The 22,405-nt window shown below is 44.8% G+C and overlaps 1 protein-coding gene across 6 annotated transcripts in view; it reads left to right on the top strand.

The window, feature by feature from the left end:
• Positions 1-22,405, top strand: part of SIPA1L2 (signal induced proliferation associated 1 like 2) — a 242,677-nt gene that overhangs the window by 118,864 nt on the left and 101,408 nt on the right. For all 6 annotated transcript variants that reach the window (XM_018042332.1, XM_018042336.1, XM_018042333.1 and 3 more), the window contains exon 3: positions 6,563-8,278. In XM_018042332.1, coding sequence (XP_017897821.1) covers positions 6,802-8,278 — 1,477 coding nt within the window. In that variant the 5' untranslated portion in view covers positions 6,563-6,801. The remainder of the gene's footprint in view (positions 1-6,562; positions 8,279-22,405) is intronic.

Raw genomic sequence — 22,405 nt, forward strand, 5'->3', positions numbered from 1 at the left:
GCCTTGTTTGTTAACTAGGACATAGTAGCTTGTATCTCATATCCCTGATGTGCCCCTCTCCCTTCCTCTTCTCTGTTGGTGACCGCTAGTTTGTTTTCTGTGTCTGTGAGTCTGCTTCTGTTTTGTTACGTACATTCATTTGCACTACTTTTTATTCCATTTTATATGTGGAACATGGATTCTGATTCAGCGTCAGGTAGAGTCACAATACAGGGATCCAGAGGAGACCGAATCCTTCAGACACTTTTTTACTTTACTTTGACGAAGAAGTCCTAACTACACCAAGGGCATTGCTTTTCTAGGGCCATCACTTGAGAAATTCTTCCAAATAGCAACATGGAGTGCTTTGAAAAGCCGTTTAACACCAGTGTGAAAAGTATCCCCTCCAAAAGAATTATTCTCCACAAATGTTACGAAGCCTCAGGAGATGAATTTTTCTCTTTTTTAATATTCTCATTTCCCCAAATATTTATCTTTTGTACCATCCCAATGTTTAATTCAGTGGAAAACAGTGGAAGCAGTGGCAGACTTTATTTTGGGGGGGCTCCCAAATCACTGCAGATGGTGACTGCAGCCATAAAATTAAAAGACACTTACTCCTTGGAAGAAAAGTTATGACCAACCTAGACAGCATATTAAAAAGCCAGAGACATTACTTTGCCAACAAAGGTCCATCTAGTCAAGGCCACGGTTTTTCCAGGAGTCATTTATGGATGTGAGACTTGGACTATAAAGAAAGCTGAGCGCAGAAAGATTGATGCTTTTAACTGTGGTGTTGGAGAAGACTCTTGAGAGTCCCTTGGACTGCAAGGAGGTCCAACCAGTCCATCCTAAAGGAAATCAGTCCTGAATATTCATTTGAAGGACTGATGTTGAAGCTGAAACTCAAATACTTTGGCCACCTGATGGGAAGAGCTGACTCATTTGAAAAGACCCTGATGCTGGGAAAGTTTGAAGGCTGGAGGAGAAGGGGTCGACAGAGGATGAGATGGTTGGATGGCATCGCTGACTCAATGGACATGAATTTGAGCAAGCTCGGGGAGTTGGTGATGGACAGGGAAGCCTGGCATGCTGCAGTCCATGGGGTCGCAAAGAGTTGGACACAACTGAGTGACTGAACTGAACTGAATGTTTCATTCAAGATAAATGGCTAAGAATGAATTTTCATGTCCATGCGTGCTGTGGTTGCTAAGTTACTCAGTTGTGTCCGACTCTTTGTGACCCCATGGACTGCAGCCTGCCAGGCTCCTCTGTCCTTAGAATTCTCCAGGCAAGAATATTGGAGTGGGCTGCCATGCCCTTCTCCAGATCTACCAAAATATGGTTATTATGAACTGTCTATATCCATTTATGATCATCATTATGGGATGGTAGCCCATTTGTCAAATTTTTTCATATCCTTGATGTTCGTGGTCTACTATGGTAAAGATTCAGGTTGGTGGATTGTTTTACAGCTCCTTAGTCGTAACTTCATTGATAGCAGGCTGAATGTGCTTGAACATATGATATCATGAGACATGTGCTTCAGGTGCCTAGACCTTGCGCATGAACTCACCTCAGCTCTATCGTCTTCCTGGCCACAGAGAGGATGAACCTAGGGAACGTTTGTTCCTGTTTCTATTCCCTACTCAGATATCCATGTTAGTATTAGAATCGGCAGAATATGAGTATGAAAGATGCATATTTTTATGGTAGTTATATTTTATTATAAATCTGTTATATAATTTTAACCATTTTTCCCCCTTGAATGAGGCTCGTAATTTGTGTATTTTGTGGTTTTCAATCCGTTTGCTACAGGTGCAGTCCTGGCAAGTGGCTCAATCGTTAACTATAATATTGCTCTTGAAGACTCACTGATGTCTCACGGAAAACTTGGAGAAACATTCTATTTAAACACAGCTATGCTTAAATATCACATTTTCTCCATTTCTGTCCTTGAAGAATTATTACCAAGACCATTAGAATGAGAACACCTTGGTCCTTCTGGCTCTGAAATTCTTTAGTTTCTCTGAGTGGCCTTTTGCTGGGTCTTCAGCACTTCCTCTCAAGACTGCCCCACCACCTGTGAAGTCAGACAGCTTCGCATGTAGATTTTGAAATGCTCACAGAGTACTGGTTACACCTTCTGATTTTTTTTTTCCCCCATCAAGAGCAAAATCCATAGAGCTTAATGTAGTGTAAGAATAATTGGAAACTATTAGGGGAGGATGTCCTTGACATTAGAAACGCACTCAAGGAAAGGGAGAGCACTGTCTGGAGAAACAGGGTCAGGAGAGGGTAAGTTCATTAAGTGATGACAGAAGTCAGAAGAAATGGGTTGGCTTCTTTGTTATCTGAGAAGTAAGAAGCTGCAGTTTCTGCTGAGATGCTGGGGCAAGAAGGCCTTTCAGCAGCTGCTACGGGGAATGGACAGGGGATGACAAGGACAGGACTGACCTTGATAATTCGCTTGTATTCCACACTAGTGTCACAGACTCAACACCCCCTGCACGACTTTGGGTAAAGAGAGTTCTGTGCTTTGGGGGTTGCATTTTCCCAATTCTGAAGCGGTGCCGGCCTGTAACTGTGTGCTCTCTGCTTTGTCTGGAGGCCAGTCAGAGCCCTCTCATTTCTGCAGGCTGCTGTTTCAAGACTCTTCTCTGAAATGTCATCCTTTTCCTATCCCTTCCATCATTTTGGGAATCATGAGCAGTCAGCCGCTTGGCACGCTGCCCTACTCTTGACATACGTTGTAGATGTGAGCACAGAGGATTATAAATATCTGATCAGTACAAAGGACAGAGTTGCGTGCAGGTGTTTGCAGGATGCTTCCTGGATTGCACCTTCATTGCTTTCAGGTACTTGCTACTAAGAGTGTGAATCCCTGTCTTTTAGAAACGTCTCAACCGCATGCTGTATGAAAACAGGAAGAAGGTTAGAACTAGGGAAAGAGCTAACAATAATGAGAAACAGAGAGGTCTTACGTTTCAGGCTCCTGTAAGCCGGGCAGCTTGGTCCGGGGGCCTTGCTTGCGCGTCTGTGGGGTGCAGGCCTCGCAGGGCTGGCCCACTGGGGTAGGGCATCCTATGCCTGCGCACACGCTTGTGCCCGGCTCTGCCTCCCTCTCACCCAGAGTCTGAAATCCAGGTTCTGGATTGCTCCAGAGGTCACCGCAGCTCATGCTTCGGCTTTTCACTCTCTCCATTATTTTCTCTCTGCGCTTCGCGCCCTTCAGTGCCTTTGCCCTTCCGTCTGTCTTGACATCTGCTTTTCAAAGACACTGGTTTCAATTCTTCCCCATGAACCACAGTACTTTTTTAAATTACGTGATATAACTATTTCTAACTTACCTTACTGAAAAACAAATGCTGTCATTATTTTCGGGTGTTTTATTTTTATCACAATGTTAAACAATATGAGTACTTTAGTGACACTTTTAAAAGAAAGGTGCCCTCTATAATTCTGTCATTAGAGATTCATTTGGGGAGCTACGGCAAGCTGGAAAATGTGGCCAGGACCACGAGCTGGCAGGAAGGGACTTGCAGGCGTTCTGCTACGGCTTTAGATTAAGTGTATTACTCAGTAACTGTCAAGACCTGTTTGACTTTGAGCACTTTGAGTTGTCAGTGGCAAACATAAACGTGTTGTGCGTACTCTGTGTGTGCTCGGTCACTCAGTTGTGTCCAACTGTTTGCCACGCCGTGGACTTACCCGCTGGGCTCCTCTGTCCATGGAATTCTCCAGGCAAGAATACTGGAGTGGGTTGCCATTTCCTGCTCCAGGGGATCTTCCCAACTGAGGGATTGAACCTACGTTTCCTGCATTACAGGCGGGATCTTTACCACTGAGCCACTAGGGAAACCCAAATGGGAGAATAAAGGGGTGGTCATATTTCTGTCCTCTTCAGCGGTAATCACGTTGTTTAAATTTTCCATTCTTGGATCAGTTTAGGGGGTTTGTATTTTGCCAGGAAATGTTAGTTTCTTCTCTGTTTCTAAATTTGTTACTGTAGAGTTGTTTGTGATATAATTCTTTTTCATTTAGTTTTATTTCACTTAGACATGTGTGTGTGAACATGTCCCCTCTCTCATTTCCAAACTTGTGTAAGATTATTCTTTCTTTCCCTTATTTCAGATTTGGGAAGGAGTGTATCCATTTTCTTACTCTTCAAAAAAAGCTTGGGGGAGAATGGATATATGTATATGTATGGCTGAGTCCCTTCGATGTTCATCTGAAACTACCACAAAATTGTTAATTGGCTGGACTCCAATACAAAATGTTTTTGGTGTTAAAAAAATTAAAATTGAAAAGAAAGATTTAAAAAAAAATCCCCCTTTGGGATGTGTCTGTTTTTTCTATCCCCATCCCATTAATTTCAACTTTTATCTTTTTTCATACCTTCTCTTCTGGTTTCTTTTGGTGCGTTTTGTTGTTGTTGAGGTGGTGAGCGCTTAGTTCCTGATTGTATTTCTAGAAACCTCACAGTTCGGAGCTTGGAACTGGATCCTTGGTAGGGCATGGTTCTTTTTTCTGTAGCAGGGATACAGATTAGTAGTAGATAATGAAAAGGAGTGTCACATTAATGCCTCGAGAATTTGCATAGCTCTGTGCCAACCATTAGACGTCATTCTTACCCTTTCAGATTGTGTTGAGTGTTCAGTAAGCCTCGGACTTATCAATAGAGTGTATACATCACATAGACGCCTGCTACAGTGAATCAAACCCCATTTCAGCAGAGAGCTAACAGGCCAGAAGTTGTTTTCTTTCATTTCTCAGTTGTCATTTTTTCAGTTTCCAGGAAAGGACTTGGTGATAATCTAAATTATAGAGGGCATAACTATAATTCAGAATCATCTGTGTTTCTTTGAAATTTAATACTTATAAGTGAAATAGATAAGATGCTCTCAGCTCTGGTCCCTCTCTGAGCACTCTGGGCAGATCCTGGTCTGCTGAGTCCAGGGAAGCATCTGCCTGCTCACTCCCCCTCGGTTTCCTCATTCTAGAATATCATTATTCCCTCAGTTATGAAGCTGCCCTGGGTGCAGACAGCATGTTGTCATGCCCACTCTAACTTATTATCATTTTTCTCCAATGGAGAAGAAAGCAAGCTGCCATCATAATACCTGCTATTTCTGGAGATCACCACATGGTCATCAGAAAGTCATTAAGAACTCATTGGAGTGAGTCCTTACACTGTTTAGCTATTCGGAATTTTAACATGACTCCTAACTGAACTGCAGTTGTTTTTTACGCTTTGGTGAAGGCTGAGGGAAAGCAGCTAGCTATATTATGCCTTTATTCTCATCATTGTTTTCAGAAGAAGTAAAATCATTTTTTTTTTTTAAATTCCTTATCCAGCAGCAAGATGCCTTGACAGCTGTGAGTTCAGGAAATATGTAATACCTGGAAAATATTTTTGTTTAATTAAAAACAGAATAAATTGAAAAATTATTTATAATTAAAGCGGAGGGTTGATGAGGTCAAGTTTTCTACCGGCCACAAAGGTGAATCATGTTTTAAATCTCTAAGCTTCTGTTTTCCCCCACACATTTGTCAAGTTGCTATTGGCATAATGAACTAGAAAACTGTACTTGTTTAGGCACCAGATTCTTTTTTTTTTCTCAACATTTTATTTTATATTGCAGTATAGTCGATTAACAACATTGTGATAGTTTCAGATGGGCAGCAAATATCATTTTCGCAGAGAACTATCAGGCCAGAAGTTGTTTTCTTTCATTTCTCAGTTGTCATTTTTTCTCTTTCTAGGAACAGACTTGATGATAATCTAAATTATAGAGAAAATAATACATGTATTACAGTACATATATTACATACATGCCATATATATACATGTATCCATTCTCCCCTTAACTCCCCGCCCATCCATGCTGTCACTTGACATTGAGCAGAGTTCTCTGTGCTATACAGTAGATTAAGAATCTGACACCAGATTCTGAGAAACTCCTTCTCACTGTCAGGAGGGTCTCTGTGAATTCCTATCTGTTTGCAAGAAAACATTCTGAAAACTCATTGTTAATGCCTGCTACTGACCTTTTTGCTGCTGGACATTTTGAGTTTACCTGTTTCAGTTTAAGAATACTCAAACAATTGCATTACTGTTGTGTTACTCTTGTAACTAATTGAAGTGTTGCTTGGTTAACTGAGTTAAGCCCAGCTACTTCATTACATACTGTTGATATGGAGATGCAGGGCATAGCTCCTGGCTTCGGGGAGCTTCCAGTTCCCTGGTGGAGGAGACTGATCGGTGAACCAGAAGAGTATGAGAGAAACTGCTGTGGTAGTGTGGATGCGGGTGTTATGGAGACACAGAGGAAGCACGCTTTGCTCAGATGTGGGCCCGGGGTGGGAGGGTGCTGCTTGATTGTGTGATGTGAATGCTAGGCTGCCAAGTAGAGTGAGAGGGCAGAGCATTTGGAGAAAAGAGGAGCATGATGTGGAACCATGAAACTTCTGACAGTTTGGGGGGAACTGGAGAGAAGGGCCGGTAAGAAGCTGTATGGGGAATGTGTTGAACTTGAGCTGCAGTGATTGTTAATGGCTATTTTCTGTTTTTTTAATTCAGGTGAAGGAAACACTCCTGGCCAGTTGTCTTAAGGGATGCTGTTGGAAAGGACGGAGGTGTACAAAATTTTCACAGACTGAGAAGCAAGTTGGTTTTGGGGGAACCATACTCTAAGGATGTTGTTTGCTTTTGGTTAACAAGAGGAAATACAACTCTAAAAGAAGCCTTTGTAAATAACAATGTGATTAGATTTACAGCAGTCTTTCTGGTGAGACTTGGAGCTCCTTGCCTTGGCAGACATGAGTGACCCCAGACAGTCACAAGAAGAAAAGCACAAGCTCGGCAGAGCCTCTTCGAAGTTCAAGGATCCTCCCAGAATCATGAAGTCAGATGATTATTTTGCTCGAAAATTTAAAGCCATCAATGGCAACATGGGACCCACCACTTCTTTAGCTGCCTCCAGTTCCATTGAGAGTGGTGGTCCAGCTAATGGTACCCCAGCCGTGCCCAAGATGGGTGTGAGAGCAAGGGTGTCTGAGTGGCCTCCTAAAAAGGACTGCTCCAAGGAGCTGACCTGCAAGACCTTGTGGGAAAGCCGGTCCCAGACCAGCTATGAAAGTGTCGCATCCATTATACACAATGGGCAAAATGATGGGAGCGATGGCCAACAGGAGGAGCCGCTCGATCTGGACTTCGTGGAGGCAAAGTATCCCATCGGGGACATCTTTGTGCACTCCCCGCAAAGAGGACTGCACCCCATAAGACAGAGAAGCAATAGTGATGTTACCATCAGCGACATCGACGCGGAAGATGTCTTAGACCAAAATGCAGTGAACCCCAATACAGGGGCTGCCCTGCACAGGGAGTACGGAAGCACATCGTCCATCGACCGGCAGGGCTTGTCAGGGGAGAACTTTTTTGCTATGCTTCGAGGGTATCGGCTGGAGAACTGTGACCACAAGGCCACGGCCCCTTTCGAGTTCCCCGAGTTCTTCCCCTGTGACCCAGCGATCTCCCCCAGCCTTCACGCCGCAGCACAGATTTCTAGAGGCGAGTTCGTACGCATCTCAGGATTAGACTATATGGACAGCGCCCTCCTCCTGGGGAGAGACAGGGACAAGCCTTTCAAACGGAGGCTGAAGTCAGAGTCGGTGGAAACGTCCCTCTTCCGCAAGCTACGGGCCGTGAAAAGCGAACATGAGGCGTTCAAGTTCACCTGCGAGCTGGAAGACGGGCGTCTTGAGAGGGGGGTCCGCCCTTGGAACTGCCAGCGCTGTTTTGCACACTATGATGTCCAGAGCATCTTGTTCAATATCAACGAGGCCATGGCCACGAGGGCGAACGTGGGCAAGAGGAAAAACATCACCACCGGGGCCTCGGCGGCATCCCAAACGCAGATGCCAGCCGGCCCGCCGGGCAGCTGCGACTCCCCGCTGGGGAGCAAGGAGGACCTCAACTCCAAAGAGAACCTCGATGCCGATGAGGGTGATGGCAAGAGCAACGACCTGGTCCTCAGTTGCCCTTACTTCCGGAACGAGACGGGCGGGGAAGGCGACCGGAGGATCGCCCTGTCCAGAGCCAGCTCGTCGGCCTCCAGCTCTGGGGAGAGCTGCTCCTTCGAGTCTTCGCTCAGCTCCCACTGCACCAACGCGGGCGTGTCCGTCCTGGAGGTGCCCAGGGAGAGCCAGCCCGTGCACAGGGAGAAGGTGAAGCGCTACGTCATTGAGCACATCGACCTGGGGGCCTACTACTACCGCAAGTTCTTCCACGGCAAAGGTGAGGACACAGCCCTGGGTGTCCCGGGGGCCCTCCCTGGGGCCACTTGCGACCTGCGACTTTGCATCAGATCACCGCCATCAGGGGGTCTGAGGCCGTTGTCCACTGGGCTTGACCTTGTTCTGTATCGTGGCGCCTCCACCGTTGTTGGACTGATCCTTCTTTCTTTAAAAAAAAAAAAATTAAACCCTTTCGGCCACACTGTGTAGCATGCTGGATCTTAGTTCCCCAACCAGGAATTAAACCAGTGCCCCCTGCAGTGGAAGCTCAGAAGCCCTAACCACAGTCCCGAGGTCGCGTCTGCCTCTTTTGTGACCCCATGGACTGTAGCCCTCCAGGCTCCTCTGTCCATGGGATTTCCCAGGCAAGAACACTGGAATGGGTTCTCGTTTTCTTCTCCAGGGCGTCTTCCTGACCCAGGGATCGAACCTGCGTCTCCTGCATTGGCAGGCGGGTTCTTTATCAGCTGAGCCACCAGGGAAGCCCCCTGGCCTCTTGACTGTCAGGGAATTCCCTTATCCCTTCTGTAGAGACCCCCAGTTCCCTTCCTTCACTGGTCCCTGGTCCCTGACATGGAAACACCTCCTCTTTCCTTCTCTCGGCCAATTTGTGAGCATCACGGACGTCAGACTCCATTTGGGTTTACCCCGTTTAGGGTGTCTTCACTGATGAAGTCTGTTGCTCTTGCATCCTCTGAATAGTCTTTTCTTCTGTGAACAATGAATAGTTCTCGTCCTTTTCCTCTAGTTTTTTCTGCATTTTTCCCCTGCACCTTGGCTTCATCTTTTAAATTTTATGTCTTCACAGCTCCTGCTGCATTGCTGTGCATATTGGAAGTGTTAAGCAAATCTTGTTGAAAGAATGTATGAATTAGTAGGACAGGCAGATTTAGGTTTCTTGTGTTTTTACAAATAGGCTTAAAGGTTAAGCTACAAATAATTCTTTGCGATTGTTATTTTAGGAGTTCTTAAGTACATGTAATATATGACAGTTGATGTTTACTTTGGTTTGTATGTCCTTGAAGGATACATCCCTCAGAAGTCATGTAGTTGAGGCCTTCCCTGGTGGTCCAGCGGTTAGCGCTCCATGTTTCCAATGCTAGCGGCATGGGTTCAATCCCTGGTCGGGGCATTAAAATACCACGTGATATTTTAGGATGTGTGGCACGGCCAAAAAAAAAGAAAAAAAGTACAAGGAATTATGTGATTCAGTCTTCAGCCTTTCAGTGTGTCCTCAATTATTCCAGAGACATGAGAATCCACTGTGTCAGAAACCTACCGAGAAACGTACGTACTTGCACGCAAGTGAAACGTGTGGAATGAGGCGCCCAGGGACTCTCACCCCACCTTCTTAGTGGGTGTGGCTGCCTTCCTTTCCCCTTCCTTCACGACACACTCTTTCGGGCTTCTTTTCCTGAACGAGGTTCCCCTGCCAGCCCCTCCACCCTGACATTCCCCTTAGAGCGCTGAGGTGGTGGAGGTGGCCCAGCCAGCTGGGGGAGGCTCTCCTCCTGTTCCTTCGTGAGTAAACCATTCTGCCACTGGCATGGATAAGTTCGAGCTGACTGCGCTCTGAATTTGTTTAGTATTGGTTTCTGTCTTCAGAATGCTGGTCTGCAGTCTGACTCCAGCTGTTTGGGGTTAGGTCAGTAAGTACTCACGGCCTGCATCTCATTTGCATTCCTTATCACATCTTAGTGTAGCAAGTCTGCACGATGTATACAGAGTAAAGAGCCGATGTTTTCTGCACCCAGGGTTGCCACCGTCTCTTCCATTTAATGTCCTGAGGATCTGTTCCATGAGATGATTTAACTCTGACCTCAGAAGCTCACTCCATCCACACAGTCCCTGGAGCCTTCTTAGGGACTACACGCTTACATTTATCAAATGAATAAATGAATTATTAAATGAATAAGTTCCCCCACTTTTGCATCAATCTAAATTTAACCAGTCATCCATAATCACAATATTATGAAGTCATATAAATTAATGACGTGAATGTAGTGTTGGTAAGCACCCATAGCTAAGTAAGCAGACACTGGAATGGTGACTGGTCATATACTTTTAGTTGTTGTTGTACTGACGACATGGTGTGACTGAAAAAATTTTCTCAACATGTTGGTTCCCCGGCTATGTCCCCTGCACTCCCATCTCAGCCCTGGTCCCTCAGTATCACCAGTGTGAGCTGTTGCCTTAGAGCCAGTGAACTCACAGAACCCAGGACCTTCTCTTTAGTCTATGCCAGAAATAAGTCATGGCCCTCAGGGGCAGTGCATTATAAAACTCTGCTCATGGATGCTCTCGAGGTAGAAGTGTGGTTGTTTTGGGAAAGGAATAACAGACTGGTTCCAAATAGGAAAAGGAGTACGCCAAGGGTGTATATTGTCACCCTGCTTATTTAACTTATATGCAGAGAACATCATGAGAAACACTGGGCTGGAAGAAGTACAAGTTGGAATCAAGACTGCTGGGAGAAATATCAGTAACCTCAGATATGCAGATGCCACCACCCTTATGGCAGAAAGTGAAGAGGAACTAAAAAGCCTCTTGATCAAAGTGAAAGAGGAGAGTGAAAAAGTTGGCTTAAAGCTCAACATTCAGAAAATGAAGATCATGGCATCCGGTCCCGTCACTTCATGGGAAATAGATGGGGAAACCGTGGAAACAGTGTCAGGCATTATTTTGTTGGGCTCCAAAATCACTGCAGATGGTGACTGCAGCCATGAAATTAAAAGACGCTTACTCCTTGGAAGAAAAGTTATGGCCCACCTAGATAGCATATTCAAAAGCAGAGATGTTACTTTGCCAACAAAGGTCCGTCTAGTCAAGGCTATGGTTTTTCCTGTGGTCATGTATGGATGTGAGAGTTGGACTGTGAAGAAAGCTGAGCGCTGAAGAATTGATGTTTTTGAAGTGTGACGTTGGAGACGACTGTTGAGAGTCCCTTGGACTTCAAGGAGATCCAACCAGTCCATTCTAAAGGAGATCAGCCCTGGGTGTTCTTTGGAAGGAATGATGCTGAAGCTGAAACTCCAGTACTTTGGCCACCTCATGCAAAGAGTTGACTCATTGGAAAAGACTCTGATGCTGGGAGGGATTGGGGGCAGGAGGAGAAGGGGACGACAGAGGATGAGATGGCTGGATGGCATCACTGACTCAATGGACATGAGTCTGAGTGAACTCCGGGAGTTTGTGATGGACAGGGAGGCCTGGCATGCTGCGATTCATGGGGTCGCAAAGAGTCGGACTCGACTGAGTGACTGGACTGAACTGAACCATGGAGAAGTAGACTTCCTGCTTAAGATCATTTTTTTTTTTTTTAATTGATGAAGCTATGGCTGTCAGTGCTAGTGATAAAATAGTCTCTTAGAGTTATTACACCCTGAAATCCTTAAGCAGTGAGTCATGCTGGCAAATTGAGTTTAGTAAGTAGTTTTTGTGATTCACCCTTTAAAACATCAGGATGTGAAAAAAGGATATACATGTGTTTATGTATGATGCAAATTTATACAGATACTTACTGCTGGCATCTCATTTGCATTCCTTTGCATATCTTAGTGTAGTAAGTCTACAGAGTGTATACAGAATAAAAAACCAAGGTTTTCTGCACCCAAGGTTGACACCCTCTGATCCATTTAATGTCCTTAGGGTCTATTCCAAGAGATGATTTACGTTTGCCAGATTCTCTTGATCCTCTAGCTGCTTTTTGTAGTTTTTCTCTTGAACTCTTACTGTAACTTCCTGATGATTAGAAAGAGCTGTCTGTGAGTGGCTTATTTTCTCCACTTTTTCTGACTTGCTCCTGAGGATTTTCTTGGACTTTAGGAATGACACCATTAAACTTGGTGGATTTGAGTGTGAGATAAAACATAAAAAAGAAAAAAATCTGAGCACAGAGGACCTTTGGGTGAGTTGTAGGTCAGCGTAGACGTGTGGTTTGAAAGCTCGGGGTTGCTGGGCTCCCCCTGGGTCTGCGAATGAGCCAGACAGCTAAATCCTAGCCTGCTCAGCAAAGCCTGCACAATGGGGTAGCTGGGCAGCCACCGCCGAGGCCCTTCCTCTCCTGCGCTGCGGTCCGTACTGGACGCCCTGGCTGTTTGCCGCTAATGGGGCCTGGGGCCGGGAGGGAGCAGGAGGAGACAGAAGCAGCCTGCCCAGCTCTGCTGCTCAGCGCGGTCATGTAGCCATGGACGGTGCTTGCTTCCTCCTATGTTTAGCTCTTTCCTGTGGGCCCATGTGACCTCAAAATGCAGTCAGCTGCAATAGTAGCTGCTGATGCTCTGGCTGGTCTCTCTGTCCAGCTATTAAGTACTAAAGACAGAGGCAGCAGGCTGGGTTTCTGGTGGCCAGGTGGCTAAGGCTTCCTCTGTGTGGGAATGGAGCCAGGCTTTTTCCAAGGACCACATGCTTAAAAGCATGTGTCTGCCAGATAAAGTGCAATGATTGAATTAATGATTTCCCCTCATTTTTGCATCAAGCCAGATTCATACCAGCTTCAACCATTGGAATAACCCCCAACGTGTCACACGTTGGAGGAACAGCATTGTTCAGGAGCAGGGCAGACTGGCCCAGATAGGGAGGGTGTCTTTGCAGGTAGCTTTTTTCTTTCCCCTTTCTCTTTTCCCTTCGCTCAGTTGTTCTCTTTGGAAGAGGGCTGTCACAGAATCTTTTGACACTTTCCAAAATGCCTTTTATTTCCTTCATGATTTCTTCATTGTTCTCTGTGAAACTTCATTTTCAAAAGAATGACATGGCTCCCAGTCTCTGGGAGAGGTTTAAAGACCCCATCTCTTAGAGTCCACCCCATCTCTAAGGCGGTGGACTCTCTACTGGGCAGTTAACATGAAATGGCTGTGTTTTGTGCCGACATGTATTCCTGTGACACAGAGTCACCGAATGGCTTTGCAAAAGGATTTATGTAGGGGGGTGTCCTGCCGTGGTGCCCTGTGGGCAGCATTGCTTGTCTGGGCAAATCCGTCTGTAGCCTTCAGTGAAGCAGCTTTTTGAAAGAGCATGGGGATTGTAGCCAGCCTGGTGAATGCTCCCTAATGTCCCTTCCTTCTACTGGCGCTGACCGTGTTGCTTTGGGCTAGGCTGCTGTTTGCATCATGGAATACTAGTGAACTTATGGTTTCCTCCTGGGAGCTAAGGCCCCCTGGATGGAGGGAGATTCCTGCTGTGGACTTGGTGGGGGAACTCCTTTTAGCTTTTTTTTTTTTTTTCCTAATACATCCAAAAGTTTTATTTAGTATTCACAACTTAAAATTTTATTTGGTTTTCTGTGCTTTTTAAATTTTTTTTTACTTTATTTTACTTTACAATACTGTATTGGTTTTGCCAAACATCAACATGAATCCGCCGCGGGTGTACATGAGTTCCCATAACGAGGTACCATTTCACACCAGTCAGAATGGCTGCGATCCAAAAGTCTACAAGCAATAAATGCTGGAGAGGGTGTGGAGAAAAGAGAACCCTACTGTTGGTGGGAATGCAAACTAGTACAGCCACTATGGAGAACAGTGTGGAGATTCCTTAAAAAACTGGAAATAGAACTGCCTTATGACCCAGCAATCCCACTGCTGGGCATATGCACCGAGGAAACCGGAATTGAAAGAGACACGTGTACCCCAATGTTCATCGCAGCACTGTTTATAATAGCCAGGACGTGGAAGCAACCTAGATGTCCATCAGCAGATGGATGGATAAGAAAGCTGTGGTACATATGCACAATGGAGTATTACTCAGCCATTAAAAAGAACGCATTTGAATCGGTTCCCTTTAGCTTTCCTTGGAACACAGCAGACCCCTGGGGGCTTTGAGCCATGTAGCACCACTAGAGAGCAACTGGCTGTCCCTAGTGCGGCTGGAGCCGCAGCCACTCGCTCAGCACACAGGCTGTGGGCTCTGTGTGTCCTGTGCTGTTTAGGTGGTTGTGCACCTGAGAGTTGCTCATGAGTTCTAAAGCTGTCCAAAGCCTTAATTTAGCTCACACACACAAGAATGACTCCAGAAGGTGAAATAAGTCACTTCGGGGTGAACAGAGGTCAAATAGAAGGATAAAGCCGCACTTCTTTGATGACTCAGGAGTGAAGTGAAAAATGACAGAATTGTGTCTGAGCCTTTGGGAGCATTGTCTTGGGAGGGCCCCATGTTTGCTTTGGGAACGTGTGTTTCTATGAATGTGGGGTAAAATACTATGATTGACAATATTTATTCTTTTTTTTTTTGGTGGGGGAGGTTGTTGTTGTTGTTGTTCAGTCATTAAGTCGTGTCTGACTCTCTGCGACCCCATGGACTGCAGCACAGCAGGCTTCCTGTCCTTCACTGTCTCCCGTAGTTTGCTCAGATTCCTGTCCATTGGATCAGTGATAGCATCTAACCATCTCACCCTCTGCTGCCTCCTCCTCCCTCTGCCTTCAGTCTTTCCAGCATCAGGTGTTTTACAGTGAGTTGTCTCTTGGCATCAGGCGGCCAAAGTATTGGAGCTTCAGCTTCAGCATCAGTCCTTCCAATGAATATTCAGGGTTGATTTCCTTTAGGATTGACTGGTTTGATCTCCTTGCAGTCCAAGGGACTCTCAAGAGTCTTCTCCAGTACCACAATTTGAAAGCATCAATTCTTGGGGTGCTCAGCCTTTTTTATGGTCCAACTCTCACATCTATACACAGAAAAACCATAGCTTTGATTGTACGGACCTTTGTCAGCAAAGTGATATCTTTGCTTTTTAATACGCTTTTTTGGTTTATAATTTTTAAATGGCATATAAATGTTGTATGATCATTGTGGGAAAATAAGAAGAGGTAGAGAAGCAAAGGAAAAAGAAAGAAAACTACTCTAGTCCGTGAGAGAGAATTCCCGGGAACGGTTCCTCTTTATCCTGCTAGACCTTTTCTTTTGCAGATAAACACATGTAAATATAACCTTTTCCACTGGGTGCTGTGGAGCTTGCCTTGGGTGCCCATGCTTCCTTCATGGACACTTTTGTCATTGTGTACAGAGCTCATTAGCACGCTAAGAGTCATGGTCAGTGATTTATCCCCCGTGGGTGCATGGGGAGATGCCAGGTGTTTGCTAGCCATGCCCTGGGCAGAAGAGTTAATGACTGTATTTGCTTTACTTTAAACAAAAAAGACCTATGAACTTGACAGGAGCACAGAAATAGACATTTATGTCTTACATCTATAAAGCTACTCATGTAAAATATATTGATGAATATTCATTTTAATAATAGATCTTTATTTGAAAAGCAAGTTATTATAAAAATGTTTACATTTTATAAAATTTTGAAAATTATAAAAATTTAAGTCATAGCCTTCCCCTTCTCCACTTAAATGTGGGCTGTGCTCACTCACCTGCAAAGGACAGAGTGTGGGAAGAGGGGACAAGTCTGGCAAACACTGCCCCAGCAGGTGATCCAGGTCAGCATCAACAGCCGTAAACCGTGTGGGCAGTTATACCCTTGATGTGATGGGAGTAGCATTTCTGTGATCTTCCTCTCCAAACACATAACCTCAGTCAGTTTAGGGAAAAACATTAAACAGATCCCAGCTGAGGTACATTCTAGAAAAATCCCTGCCCAGTACTTCTCAAAACTGCCATGGGCATGAAAAAAGGGGAGTCTGAGAAACCGTTACTCTAGAGGAGCCTGGAGAGACAGGGTGACAGTGTCACGTGGCGTCCTAAGTAGGGTCCTCAAGCAGGAAGAGGACATTAGGTAAACAGTACGAAAATCTGAGCAAACTATGGGCTTCAGCTGATAATGACGTATCACTATTGGTTCATTAATTGAACAAATAAACCAACGCATGGAAGATGTTAACAGCTTGAAAGCTGGGTGAGTGGTATAAGAGAACTCTCCCATCTTTGCAACTTTTTGTAAATCATAAAATTTTTTAATCGTCTACCCAATTAAAAAAAATTTTTAAGTTATAAATTCACATGATATATTTACAATCAGAATCTTTAAAATAAGAAAGAAAAAACAAATATGATTCTTGAGTACCACCCCTACAGGTTGTTGTTACTTTATCCACCTCCCATTAAGAGTCTGCCAACTGCTGACTCCGCTGTTTAAAACAGAGTGAAAGCTAACAAGCTGTCAGTTTTGTAGCCCTTCCTGTACATACATGCCATGAGTATCTTTCTCAAATTTGAGAGGCAGGAGGATTGTCAAGCTGTAGGATTTGCTATTTCTGCTATCTGAATTGAAACGCACAAGACATCCCCTTTCAATCTCCCCCACCCCTTGAAACCTTCAGGTTAAGCTGAGGGACTCTTTGGGATGTCCTTGGTGCTGTGGCCCCCACACCTTCACTGAACTCTCTGAAGGAGGCGTTTGTGCCCTGCTCATTTTGTTCTTACGATTTTTGGTGACAAGTGCAATGAAAGAAATACGTATCTTGTGGAAGTCCTTCATGAGGAGCTGGTGGGTTTACAGGGCAGACTCTGTAGTGAATGAGTTCTTAGTTGTCCTCATTTTCTCCCCTCTTCCTGGTTCTTAGGGGTCCTAGTGTTTATAGCTCCACCATGTGCTCCTGAATATGACAGAGAACTTCTTCGGTTTCCCCTTCCCATCTTAGCTTTACAAGAGTTCTTAGGGGTAGGCAGATTGGAATTCTTTTCAAAAAGGTTGGAACTTTCCAGAAAACAGTGTTTAGCTGTTTCCAAGTAGACCAGGTATCCAACAAAAGCCGTATCCATACAACAATATAGGGTATTTCCTGGCTTTTCCAAAGTCCATTGCTGCCCGTTGTGGAGTCCAAGGTCATACACCTTACTGCACGACAGGCTAACAAATCGAGACAAGTTGTTAGGGCAAGGAATAGTGACTTTATTCAGAAAACCAGAGGGTTGAGAAGACAGACTAGTGTCCTAAAGATCCGTCTTAACTAGAGTTGGAATTCAGGGTGTTCTAATACTGAAAGGTGACGGAGGGGTGTTTGGCTGTTGTAAACTTGTTGGTGGGAATCCTTTGTCCTTGCACCGTCCGGGTTTGTCAGATCGCGACATTCCTGTAACCCTCCAACAAGATAAATGTTATTCTCTCTAATCGCGAAATGAATGGGGAAGTGTTGTATAGTCAAACGTCAGAGCCTTGAGCATGGGCTGTCCTGTATATGTCCGGCTGTAGGCAACATTATTAACTTGTAGCAAAAGCAATAGGGTACAAAGGTTAAAGTAAAAGAAACAGTTCCAATATGAAGTCAGATTAAGGAAATGGCAACCCACTCCAGTATTCTTGCCTGGAGAATCCCATGGACAGAGGAGCTTGGTAGGCTACAGTCCATGAGGTCACAAAGAGTCGGACACGACTGAACAACTTCACTTTCACTATCACACCTTAAGATACCAGCTCTTCAGCTCTGAAGGCCCTTCCTATGTCTGGCCCAGCCCTGCCCAGCGGGTCTATCATACCTCCAGCTGATCTTTAAGTTCACTTATTTTTAAAACTACGCTTACCCTGATTTATGTGAATTTACCCTTTTCTCTGATGGCAGTCTTTGTCATTGATGTTTTAACTGAAGAGTCATACTTGTTTTGTACGTCTGCCGAATGAGCACATAGTAAGAAAGGATTCTTCTAGAATATGTGTGACTGCTCACTCGCCCCTCTTGCTATCAGCTGATGGTTTTATGGCAGTGGGGTTCTTTTTTCCAGTGGGCAGAGATGTCTGTCCACTCTGGTAGCTGGGGCCTGTGACTGTGCTGTATCTTTCTTTAGAAGACTTTTTATTTTGTGTTGGGGTTTAGCCGATTAGCAGTGTTATGATAGTGTCAGGTGAACAGCAAAGGGATTTAGCCATAGATAGACGTGTATCCATCCTCCCCCAAACTCCCCTCCCTTCTAGGCAGTGAGTTGGCCTATCTTGATGGAAAGAGCACAGACTGAAATCAGGCTCTTGGGTTTACATCCCAACTCAGTTTGGGGCAAATTCTTGAACTTCATTGTACCTCAGTTAATCATCTACAAAATGGGATCATTTAAAAAAAAAAATCTATAAAGAAAGGGCTTAGAGCACTGCCTGTTACATTCTGTGCATTCTTGTCCTCCCAAGAGTTCTTAAATAAATATATGAGACTTTCCTCTGAAAAGGAACTGTTATCCCCACCTCTGGTACAGCAGTTAAAGGGCAGTCTTTTAATTGTTAAAAGATGGGGAAAAAGTAGAGAGAACCAGATGGGCGAGTGGGCCCCAGGGAAAGGTATCTGGTGAAGTCTACCACTCCATTCCAAACACAGTCACTTGAGTTTCACTAATGTGGCAGTTGTGGGCATGAGGATAATTTTACATATGAAATGAACCCCATGCCTGAGCGATGCATGGCTGCATTTGCTTTGAATTTCATGCCTGGTGGCTTCTTTTTTTCCCCCCTCTTCTGGTTTTATACAGTCACTGAGGAGAATTAATAGGGAATTGAACACTATTATATTCATATGGGTGAACTGAGTACCACCTAACAATAATACTATTCTAAGATGCAAATTCCTCCTTTAGTGGACACAGTCAGCTCAGTTTTTCACTTCAGTGCCTGGCCAGTGCCTCCACAGAGTTCCCACTGAGGTCCAGAGGGGCTCTTAGCAAGGAGGAATCACCCAGCTACAGCCGGGATTCAGCCTGTGGGTTACGGTCATATGGGTTCCGTGTGGCAGATGGGGTGGGGGGGCCGTGGCTGGAGAAACATGCATACTGTGCTGGGGAGGTCACAGTCCCCGCCCACTGCAGCGCCTTAGAGCTGTGTGCTAGTTCATCGTATCCATCCTTTGGCCTCAGGCATGTTCTCAGTCAGCTGCTGAGGAGTAACGCTCTCATAGTTCTCTTGGATGAGGTACTAATACTCTAATATTTCTGTATAGCTTGACCAATGTGGCAGTTAACTGGGAAAACTTCCTTGCATTTTGGTACTGGTGTGACAAGGAAGAATAAATCTGTCCCCATATTAGATTTGTTTCTTTTACTTTAACCTTCGTATACTATTGCTTTTGCTACAAATTAAGAATGGTACCTAAAGCCTGGAATATACAGGAGAGTCCATTCTGGAGGTGCTGATCTTTAAGGGTATTATGCTTTCTTATCCCTATGGAGATAAAAAGTTGCAGAAGAGAGAATAGTGTTTGTCTCACTGGAAGTCTGCAGGAACATCATGATCTGACCTATGTGGACGGCTGTAACAACAAAGGATTCTGAACCCCGAGAAGCTTACAACTAACCGCACCTCTCCCTCACCTTGCATTTAAAAGTGCTTTTCTAAACCGCTTTGGGGGAGTTGAGGAATTTTTGAGCACAGGCCTCTCGTCTCCTTATGGCACTGCAGTAAACCTGTATCCCAAACTCAGAGTTTTGGATTGTTTGGCTGCACTGTGCTTAGGTCACATGAACTTATTTGTGGTAACACTGGTACAATAAAGTTGGAAATTAGGGTCTTTGGAACATTAGGTCTCAGAGTACCTGCTGCTGCTGCTGCTGCTGCTAAGTCACTTCAGTTGTGTCCAACTCTGTGCGACCCCATAGACAGCAGCCCACCAGGCTCCTCCATCCCTGGGATTCTCCAGGCAAGAATACTGGAGAACACTGCCATTTCCTTCTCCACCTGGTAACTTATTAAAACCCACCTACTTGTATTTTTTGGGCTCCAGAATCACTGCAGATGGTGACTGCAGCCATGAAATTAAAAGACGCTTACTCCTTGGAAGAAAAGTTATGACCAACCTAGATAGCATATTCAAAAGCAGAGACATTACTTTGCCAACAAAGGTCCATCTAGTCAAGGTTATGGTTTTTCCTGTGGTCATGTATGGATATGAGAGTTGGACTGTGAAGAAAGTTGAGCGCTGAAGAATTGATGCTTTTGAACTGTGTTGGAGAAGACTCTTGAGAGTCCCTTGGACTGCAAGGAGATCCAACCATCCATTCTGAAGGAGATCAGCCCTGGGTGTTCTTTGGAAGGAATGATGCTAAAGCTGAAACTCTAATACTTTGGCCACCTCATGCAAAGAGTTGACTCATTGGAAAAGACTCTGATGCTGGGAGGGATTGGGGGCAGGAGGAGAAGGGGACAACAGAGGATGAGATGACTAGATGGCATCACCGACTCGATGGACATGAGTTTAACTCCAGGAGTTGGTGATGGACAGGGAGGCCTGGCGTGCTGCGATTCATGGGGTCGCAAAGAGTTGGACACAACTGAGCGACTGAACTGAATTGAACTGAACCCTGTATTTGTTCAGATCCAAAATTAATTTCATTCTTTGCCCTACTTAAAAAATTAAAGGACAGCTGGACAGCTCCTCCCCTCAGCAGTGACTGGCCCTCTCAGCTTTTATGCAGAAACCCTTTCTTGCTCTTGTAGTATTTTCTTTCTCCTCCCCATTCTCATAGCGGATAATACCAAAATGTATACGGTATCAAAGGAACTCATCGGTATCTACCTTACTTCGCAAGTTACACTTTTTATTCAAGGCTTTCTTAAAATTGTGTCTCCTAAGATACCATCCTTACATTCAGGAGAGGCTTGCTGTCTCATCTTTAAGTTGTGTTCATTTTACCGTGTATGAGTTGATTTTTATAATTTAAATCTTCACAGTAATGTCGTCACCCTTGAGTTGTCTTTTTTTTTTTTTTTTTTTTTACTTTTTATTCTGTATTGAAGTAATGCCAGTTGACAGCAGTGTGATAGTTTTAGATGGACAAAAAGGGACTCAGCCATACACATCCATGCATGCTTTCTCCCCCAGTCTCCCGCCCATCCAGGCTGCCACATGACACTGAACAGAGTTCCCTGTGCTGTGCAGTACGTGCTTGTTGGTTATCCTGTTAAATAGAGCAGTGTGTGCATGTCCATCCCAAGCTCCCTAACTATCCCTGCTCCCCATCCTCCCTGCTGGCACCCATACGTTTGTTCACACTTGAGTTGCTTGACGTGAAAGAACTCTAAAGCCAGACTGCCTAGGCTTGCATCCTGACCCAGTCCCACGGGCTTCTGACTTTGAGCATGCCATTGACCTGTCAGCTTCAGTATTACTTTCTGTGAAATGGGAATACCTGCTCATACGTATGGAGATGAATGAGTTAATTTATGTTAGGTATCCGTAATACTGTTATTTTCACTATAATACACTAGATTTTTTAAGCTTCACTGATGCTTTGGTTAAATTTTGGTCAAAAGGGCCTTCATATAACCAAAAAGCATCATTTTCCTCATCAAATTTAATAACTTTAATCGATGAAACATTAGCAGGGAGTTTGAAGTTCCTTGAGGTTCTCTGATTCTTATTGTAAGTATCTGTGAAAGCAGGTCCTATTGTTTTCTTCCTTCATTCATTTATGAATTTGTCATTTCCTATTCATGTCTGTGTAACTCCTGGAACAGAGGAGGTGATTGAATAGTGGTTTGGAGGGGAAGATGACAGAAGCTCCATCATAGGTAGGAGATTAGACAGCAGTCACCTGCAGCCATGGGTTTAACCCAGAGAGGCAGTGAGCTGACAGTGAAATCATCAGCTGACTGTTGAAAAAGCGCAGAACCATGAAAGGAAGGCTTTGCTGTGTATACTGACCAGTGCAGGGGGAAGGGGCCCGACCCAGTCACCCGTGGTTCTGGTGGACTTGCTGGTGGCACCGTGACCAGGTGAGAAACCTCGTGAGGGAGAGGCGCAGGGCTTCTCTCACATGCTGGCCTCGGCAGCCTGGAGCGTTGGGATCCTCGCCTCTTCAGTGCATGAGATGAACCCAGGACGTCTGCCGTCCAAGATTTGACAGTGCCTGGAAACAGCCTTTGGACTGAGGTTCCGCATAACGCTTAAAAAAGAAAAAACAGCTCTTCCAAATTAGAATGTTTTCTTTTCTTTACTGAACAAAGTGCACCACAACGATGTCCTGAATCTCATTTCCTGCGCTGAAATGTTGTTAATCGATTTTTTTTTAAATCTGGCCTTTTATTTGGATGATATGTGAATTTTCATTCAGCTTTCCCACAGTCTTTTCACAGCTTCTATTCTGCCAAGGAAGGATTTTATTTGAAGCAGTTTTATGGAAATCAGGTGCTTGGGATGAAGATGGGCCCCTTGGGTGCGGGGCTCATTGTCCTGTCCCACAGAGGGCGAGGCTCTTGTGATGCACATGAGCAGGCTGA

The sequence above is a fragment of the Capra hircus genome, chromosome 28 (assembly GCF_001704415.2).
Source record: "Capra hircus breed San Clemente chromosome 28, ASM170441v1, whole genome shotgun sequence".
Classification (NCBI taxonomy): Eukaryota; Metazoa; Chordata; class Mammalia; order Artiodactyla; family Bovidae; genus Capra; species Capra hircus.